Source organism: Crocuta crocuta, unplaced genomic scaffold (genome assembly GCF_008692635.1).
Source record: "Crocuta crocuta isolate KB4526 unplaced genomic scaffold, BGI_CrCroc_1.0 scaffold84, whole genome shotgun sequence".
Classification (NCBI taxonomy): domain Eukaryota; kingdom Metazoa; phylum Chordata; class Mammalia; order Carnivora; family Hyaenidae; genus Crocuta; species Crocuta crocuta.
This window is the reverse complement of record NW_027530213.1, coordinates 3938070-3946769: the sequence shown is the minus strand read 5'-3', so window position 1 is coordinate 3946769 and position 8700 is coordinate 3938070. Positions and strand designations below refer to the sequence as shown.

General features: G+C 45.1%; 2 protein-coding genes across 2 annotated transcripts in view; one reads left to right on the top strand and one right to left on the bottom strand.

Annotated features, from left to right (window-relative positions):
* SIM2 (SIM bHLH transcription factor 2) overlaps nt 1–398 on the top strand; it is a 50123-nt gene extending 49725 nt beyond the window's left edge. Inside the window, exon 11 of the mRNA XM_077765497.1 lies at nt 13–398. Within this exon, the coding sequence (XP_077621623.1) occupies nt 13–398 (386 nt within the window). The remainder of the gene's footprint in view (nt 1–12) is intronic.
* A 2368-nt stretch (nt 399–2766) lies between these two features.
* HLCS (holocarboxylase synthetase) overlaps nt 2767–8700 on the bottom strand; it is a 223286-nt gene continuing 217352 nt past the window's right edge. The window contains exons 9-10 of the mRNA XM_077765496.1: nt 7740–7953; nt 2767–6305 (exon numbers count right to left, since the gene is read on the bottom strand). Coding sequence (XP_077621622.1) covers nt 6134–6305; nt 7740–7953 — 386 coding nt within the window. The 3' untranslated portion in view covers nt 2767–6133. The remainder of the gene's footprint in view (nt 6306–7739; nt 7954–8700) is intronic.

The window sequence follows — 8700 nt, the reverse complement described above, 5'->3', positions numbered from 1 at the left end:
GCCGGCTTCTAGATTTTTACGTAGATCCCGCCAACGCCGGTGCTGAGGACTGCGGCGCGGCCCGCGGCGGGGCAGAAAGGCCCGCCAGACCTTTGTTCTCCAAGAGCCGGGTTCCGAGGCGGGCAGAGCTGAGCGTCCCCCGCGCCCCACGTGCGACCTGCGCCGGCCCCGTCTCCGGGGACGGGCTTGGTTTCCAGGCCTTGACATCAGGCCCGCGGGCCTTGCCTCGTCCCCGATGCTCAGCGGCAGTCCCACCGGGGATTGAAGGAGCTTCCACTCCGCGGAGAGCCTCCGCTGTAAAGAGGAAAGCCCACCCTGATACCTTCAGATACCGGGGCGGAGGAGGTGCCCACCCGGAGGAGGTGGCTCCAGCCTTCAGAGCGCTCTTCGATTCTTAAGGCAGGATGTGATCTAAGTTCCACGAATCGACAACTCTAATGTCTTTAAAAGTCATTCATGAGTCTTCACTAAAAGTTGTCGTTTTAATTTAAGCCTTTTTTTTTTTTTTTGGTACAAAAATCAGCAAGCCAAGACCAAGGGAGTGAATGAGCATAGGTGTGCTTTTATTTCCTCCTAACCTCTGTGAATTCGATACCATCAAGAATAGCACCTTCAGAGTATATTGAATAGGCATCAAATGCAAAAAATATATATAGCCAGATTATTTTCTGAGAATGACACGTGGATGATTTAGGTGCCCAAGGCGACTGGCTACCCCTGTCAGGTTTGACTACAAGGTGAAAGCCCTGCGGCCCACCCAGACCTGTATTTCCCTAGGCTCGTGTTTGCTACAAGTAGTGCTAATAAAGTTAGTTAACATTGCATGTGCAATATGGAAAATTGTCAATGGTCTGCGCCTTGTGGAAGAAAAGTCGCTAAAGGGATATAATAAAAATGGTGTATACGTGTTCTTTAGCAATTTCCTGCCTTTTCTGCATAGCAAGAAAACTCCATGAACATGGCCTGTATGTAACAGGAAAACAGAAATCCTTTTATAAAGCACCAGCAGTGTTTTTAAAAATAAACTTCCGTTCATTTTTGTCTTAGTTTTATATTTTTGCTTCAAGAGTTCACCATTTAAAAATCCTACCATGGCTCTGAAGTGGATGGATGCACCAAGCCACCGTCTTTCAATTTGCTTCACACTATAATCACGCCATCATTTCGCTGTTTCAGAAATGGTTTTTCTAGGAAACCCTGCGCCTTTCTGCGTGGAAAGATTTTTCACAAATGCCTTTAAGGTTCTAGAATCAAAGGGCACCTGTAATCAACTGTTCCCAAAATGTGAAACGATCATCTGCCGACCTAGTGTCACACTGAGGGTCTCCGCCTTATTCTTAGCAGGGTGTCAGTTGCCTCATGGTGGGTGGGTGAAACTTGCAAATTTTGGAACGTGTGGTGCAGCGAAGGGACTGAGTCCTAAGAATCCAACACACAGACCCCAGTTGCACTTAGCTATACCTCATCAGCAGCTCTTTGTGCACGTAGAAAATAAGCCCGGGGGAATTCTTTTCTTATGCTCACAAGTCTCTAATTAAGCCATGATTCCTGGAAGGAGGGGTTTTGATTAGCAGGAGAGATCACCTGACATTTTTCAATAAAGTACCGCAAAATGCATTTGTGTCTACCTTGCTATGAACCATTGGGGGCCGTATTGATGAGTAAATACAAATCATGAAGGCTTTTCAAGCAGCTTAAGATCAAAGGTTGTGGTGAAAAAGACCGTTATAGATTCACAGATGATAACATAAGTAGGCTTGACAATGAGTGTGTGTGTACTTGAAAAATAAAATGGGTACTAGGGAAAACGGTCTTGTCTACACAAACATCATGGTTTTCATAGCCTAGAACATGAAGGAAGATTCCTATGCAAGCCGGCTTCCAGGCGGCCGGCAGCTCAGTTTAAAGTGAACGGGAGTTACTATGGCAACCTAATATTGTTACCTCCATCTTTAAGAGTCTGCACATTTAAGCTGGGGATATCGTTTCTTGACTTCTCTGAGGCTCCGGCAGGGGAAGAGGAAGTATTTTAATAAATATGACTCTCTTTCACAAAAAAAGAAAAAAAAATTGTGGTGGGTCCTAACACGTTGACGAAAAATGCCAGATCAAACGGATTTGAGAAAGAAACCCAGTTTAAGACTGGCTCGGCCCTCCAAGGGGCCTCCCAGGGAAAGGAATTCCTTTATGTTCATGGAAGCCCTTTCTAGAAAAGCCATTCCATTCATACCTTTGTAGAGAAGGGAACAGGGTGTGAAGAAGGGCTGCTCCAAAAATCCGGTATTTTCCACTCCCTGGCCCCACACCTTTTTGTCCTTTTTAAGTCCTAGGGCCAACCAAGGCTTTCCCCTTGAACCCTAAGGGTGGGAGAAGTTTACGTGGTCAATGAATCCTGTACAAAGTCTACCCGAAGTTGTAATTTATTGTAACTGTAAGACAGTTAAGGTAGACTGTGGGGGGGTGCTCCGATAAAATGACATACAAAGAACGTTTTCAAATAAATGCCAGGAAATTATAGTAGTTTAAAATCATAGTGCATCACAGCCCTTGGGTTATCGAAGATGCATTTATTCAAGCTGTTCCTAAACTTAAGTATGACATATAAAGTTACAATCTTGGGGAAAAAACCCTCAAAAGTCAAGCAGTTCTTACACAGGAACAATTCTCCAAGAACAAAATTTGTTCTTCTGGTAAACTTGTTGTTACATTAATTTTTCAATTTAAAATTTTATATTAAATTTACTTCTCACCTCAGTTAAAGCTTTCTTGTTTTTGTTTTACTTTGGGTTTCATTCTTTGGAGTAGGAAGATTTCTCTTTTGTATGACACATAACACATTTGTCAAAAATAAATAAAAAACAACAAAAAGCACCCGGCTTCTTAATAACTTAGAAGTACATACATACTCCTTACCATGTAAAATTATTTATTTTGTAAAAATGTTTAAATATGAATAAAAATACTGTAACCAAGAGTAGTTGCCTATTTTTAAAAATGACACGTGGTAAAAATAACAATGAGCCCAAACTGTACAGAAAATCTGAAAGTTTATTTTGGTTAAGACTTGAGTTTTATAGGCACTGGTTTAAAGTAATTACTTTTCAGAGACGATACTTTGAAAAGATAAAAATGGGAAGATTTACGCTTTAAAAAAATTTAAATGTGCATAGTAATTACGCAGGAATAAGGAGTCTCCGTTTTTTCTGCCGGGTAAGAGCAGTCAGAGCTTCCAGAAGGCAAGCCGAAAATGCCTCCCTGCTACATCCTGAAACTGCTGGGTGAGGCGGGCTTTTCTCCCACTTCCCAAGCTCAAGGCCAGGGGCAACCACAGGGGCTGGCCCCGTGCTTGTACGTGGGGCAGCCGGGGATTGGAGGCTGCATGGTACCCCAACCTGGGCCCGTGTAGCCCCCCCATCACCCACCCCTCATGGGCCCACTCATTCTCACATCACGCAAAGTCTGTGGTAGCAAAGAGGAGTGTTTGAGACCAGACACGAATCCTTGGACTTTTTGCACACACGCCCCCCGCCCCCCCCACCCCAGACGCTGCCAGGAGGCCCAGCATCCAGGGGTGCTGCTTTGGCGGGGGCCACGTGTCCTAGGCAAAACTTTGAGCACATTCGGGGGCCTTGCCCTTTACACAATGCACAGCCTCTACACTGGGGGGCCAATCGGTAAGATGCTCAACGCGCAGGCCAATCATTGTGCAGCCTCTATACGCGGGGAGCCAATCAATGCACAGCCTTTACACACGCGGGCCAATCAAATGCCTTGGAAAGCACTCGCCAGTCTTGAGTTCAGTTGCCATGTTTTCAAGATTATAAAGAATATTCCAAGTTTCCGCTAAGACTTTAAAGCTTCTTGAGATCAGAGACTGCCGGTTGCACCCGAAATCCATGGGGGTCGTGTAGAAAGTAATTTCCCTAACCCTAATGGCTACAAAATGCTTTTATTCAGCTCTTCTGTATGAAGCAGAATTTCAAAAGTCTTTGGTTCATCTGAGGCAAAGTCAGGTCTATGAAAAACGTAGCATCTGCTTCAAGTCTACTTCGTGTCCCTCAAGACGACTGGGTGACAACACGAGAAAGAACAGTCTTAAAAGCACAGAGGCAAAGGAGTCCATGCCCGGAACATCTCCATCTGCGCTGACATGGCCACACTTCATTAGTTTTAATTTACAGAAAGGAAATGAAATGATAACATTGTTTTCCCCAAAGCAGAACTATCTAGAATAGGACTTCGGCTTAAAACAAAACATAGCATGTTTTTCATTAAAGAACCCCCCAAAGAAATTCAAACAGCAACAATGGCAGCTCTGAGAGATGACTTGCCTTGTATTACAAAGTTTGAGAACTGAAACTTGCAGTATTAGTCCGGAGATCTCTCCTCTTGATGATGTTTTGCAGATGCCTTCTCATGGGTGAGTCCATTTGGTAATTTTGGGGTGGTGTGGACTTTTATTTAAACTTGTCACTAATTCCAAAAGACTTACACACTTAAGGACAGAAGCTGTTTTTTTTTTTTGAGAAAAATAATTCTAATTGAAGCCTTATTTGCAAAAATTACTTCTGAAGTTTTTTTAAAAGTTACATTTCCAAGAAACACATATTGGGTTGGTGTACTTAACTAAACATGCTATTTTCCCCCCCTTCCTATGGTGCTGGCTGTGCCTGGCTAAAGGTGGACAGATTTTATACTGAAAACCGCAAGCTTTTGGAATTAGCCTGACTGGGTAAAGCTGGATAAAGATAGGGCTAGTGTATAATAAGGGGATTCTGTTCAAAGCTGAGAGCTCCATCAAGTTTTCTTTCCACTAATTTCAGTTGGGGCAGGCAGGAAGAGAGAAAAGTGGACAAAAACTGGCCTTTTAAGGCTCAAAAGTAATGCGTATGATCCACAAGTTCAACAGAGATAGGAGTTACATGGAAAAAGCATGGACTACATCTGGAAATCACAAATGTATATCAAAAGGCTTCCTTTCTTTTGTTCTTCCACGGAGACTTTTAGGGCATCAGATCCTGAACATCTTCGTTTAAAGCTTAAACACGCGCGTGCGCGCACACACACACACGCGCGCGCACACACATCCTCCCTCTTAAATGATGGCGTTGAGTATCAGTTGTATTTTCTTTCTTGGCAATTTAGAAGAAGAGGGGCAAACAATTACGACTTACAAATAAAATGCCATGTACTTCTATCCTCTGCACAAACTGTCTCTCAGGAATGCGCCACATTTCAAAGGGAACCTGCAACCAGCTTAAAAGCCCCAAAGCTTCCCTTGTGTGTGGTATGAAGGGAGCCTTCGTCTCCAGCTGCTGGGGCCCAGTCATCCCCCCCTACATCCACACGAGGCCTAATCAACACTTTAAGGCTCTTGAACTTGATCCCATCGTTTTGGGATATGCAGTAAATTCAAACTTATGAAAAGAGCGCTCAGACACGAACGTCCAAGCAGGTAAGTGCTTTCCTCGCCAAGGTCACTGCAGCCACCCCAGTGACACCCATCTCCGCAGCCCCTTAGGTACTGGGTTTGGACCGCAAACCACTGGGCCCAGAGGATCCCTCAGAAATCGACTTTCTTTTTCCTTATGGACAAAAAAAATAAAATGACAACGAACTGCCAAAGTATGTTCCTCTAGGAAAACACCTCCCGGGATGCTCATAAACAGTGTTACCAAACCTCTACCTCATCGCTGGCCTGGGCCTGGAAGCTTCTTTTGATTTATTTTTTAATAGTCTGGGAGCGAAGGTCTCCGCTACTGGGGAAACATCTGAATTATTCCGTTGCTGTTTCCAAATAAAAACTTTTTTCTTTCTGGGCCAATAAACACACATCCAAGCCGGAGAGGGGAGAAGGATTTCACACCTATGGTACTGCTTTATCTGAATTAAATGTTCCGCTACCCGCAGAACATCTTCTGACACCAAGTCAATCGGCAGCAGACAGAACAAAATTAAGGAATTCAGGAGATTAATTGGAGGGAGGAAAAATAAAATCCACCTACAAGTCTAAATCCGTTTTCCAGTTCCTCGGGCTAGGAAAGGCAGAAGAAATTGAACTGGAATGTTCCCCGCAGTGGCTCCGCCCGCCCTCCCACTGCCCAGAGGCCAGGACGGCGGCCCCAGGCCAGGGCTACTGCTGTTTGGGGATGATGAGGTTTCTCAGCATGTCGAAGGAGTTGCCGTCTGGGTGCACCGTCATGACCTCGCCGCCCTCCTGGTGAACCTGAAGGAACCCAGAATTGTCCAGGCCGACTATCCACACCTCCGGGCCCTCGAGGCCTCCTAGGCGGACCCTCTGGCCACTGTACATGAAGAAGAACAGAGAGTCACTGGGAAATGTCATGCGTCTAGAGACAGGTGGTTAAGGACCTACCCACTGCGCGGAGGGACTGGGGGGCGGGGGACGAGATAAAAGGCTCTGACTCTCACTGGTCCCTCATGAACTGTTTTGATAAACGACTAGAATAATCAGGGTGATGGCAATTCCAATAGGGAGCTCGGACCTTCTCGGCACCACTTCCTCACCCTCCAGCACTTCTACGGCTCACTGTGCAACTCTAGGATTTTTGGCCGAGACTGGGGACACAGAAACAGCTGGAAAGTTAATTTTATAAAAACATGGCTGGCGTGCATCACTTGCGAGTGAAACTCACTCTAATGCTGCTTCACTTAATATGTTCCAAACGTACCCTTTGAGTTACATCCGTATAAATAGTTTTTAAAATACAGGGTACCTCTTCCTCCCCGCCACTCATTTTTCAAATATTTGGAAGAAGTCTAAACATACAGAAAAGCTGAAAAAATAGTACAACACACCTCAGATCCCCTCTTCACTTATATTCACACCAACTGATAACATTTTCCATATTTGCTTTCTCTCTTCAGGCACACACACGTGCTTTTTTGCTGACGTTTAGAAATAAGTTGCAGGCATCATGACACTTTACCCTTAAATACTTCAGCATGTACCTTCTAAGAACAATCTCCCACAAAACCAGAATACCATTATTACCCTCAAGAAATCTAATCTTGATATAATAACATCTAATATATAGTTCATGTTTAAATCTCCCCATTGTCCCATTAATATTTTTTGTGGCTGTTTCCTCCCATCGAGGGTCTAATTATGAGTCGCATCTTGCATTTAGTTGTCATGCCTCTCTAGCCCTCTTTAATCTCAACCAAATCTCCCACCTTCTTTTCAGTTTTTGTCTTTGAGGACACTGCCATTTTTGAAGCATGGGAGCCAGTTGGTAGATAGCGGCACCTCTCCAGCTTTGGGTGCGAGCAGATCTCCTGGAGCATGTATTGAAACATGAACGTGCTCGAATGCTCGGCCAGCCTCAGAGTTTCTGATTTAGGAGGCCCAGGGTGGCACTTGAGAATAACCTGTATTTCTAACAAGTTCCCAGGTGAGGATGCTACTGCCCCTGGGGGATCTCACTTTCAAAACTGTTGTTATCTAGAATGTTCTACGATTTAAATAAACACGCTGGAAAACTCTCCGGTGATGCTGTGTCCTTCTCGCTGCATCCCGTCAGCAGCAGGCCTAGGATGCCAGCTCGTCCTGGCATTGCCGATGGTAACTGGCTCAAGATGGTGTCCGCCAGTTTTTTTCTCCATCGAAAAGGTAAACAATTAGTTATCTAGACCTGTGCTCAGTTTCTTGTTTTAAGACACTGAACTACTAACTGGGTGAAGGCATTTTAAAAGAATGAAGACGGGTCAGCACTCACCTGTGTACCCAATATTTATAATAAAGGGGAAGAACGCCGTCGGGCCCTTTGTCCTGAAATGTGCCGATCAGTTTCTCCAGCGCCGTCACAGTTCTGGCGATGAGCTCATCAGTCCTGAAGGGCTTCAGCTCTGCCCTGTGTCGCTTATTGTATTCCGTGACCAGATCATTGATGCATATGGTGGGGTTACTGTTACTCACGTTAAATCCACAGCCTGCCACAAACACAAATGGTTGAAAAGCGCGAGTGGCTCAGCCTATTGGGAGGATCACCCGTTCCTCTCAACCACCTGGAAGAAGTTAGAGCCTGTATCCCCTGCGTCCTGCTTCCCTTTCCCTCACGTCAAATTTATTATCTCTGGCCACTTAAAGAATGACTTATGTCTTTGGGACCACGTTCCTTTTTTCACCCTTCCTTTATTATCCTTGTTCAAGTGGGGACCACCCCAACCTCACTGCAGATCGGTCGGGGAGAGAGAGCCAGGCAGATTCGATTCGATTAAACAGAAGCTCTGAACGGGGCCGAGCTCCTCAGACTGGCCTCTGAAACGATCCTTCATGGGGTCGAGCCAAGAATTGCAGGTCTGCACTGAGCCCAACATAAAGTAAAACCTCGTTTCTTTTCCGACTTGAATAACAGAACACACGTCTGAAAATAAAGGACTTTATTCAGGTCTTAAGGAGTAAACTCTGGATGCAGAGATTTCAAACCTTGGTCGTGGCATACACCTAGAACACATCTTTTAATACTTTAGCCTTGGAAGTCTCTGGTGCTAGGGTTACGCTGCTGGCAAGGGGCCTACCATGTTCAGTGGCTCTTTTACAGGCTCCTAAACCACGGCTTCGGGAGAGCGAGTTACCAGCCGTGGGGTTTGAACAGCCTTGTCTCCGCGGTTACTTAATATCACCATCCTCTCCGGGAGAGCTACAGTCTACAGAGAAGTCAAACCTCACTTTCAACA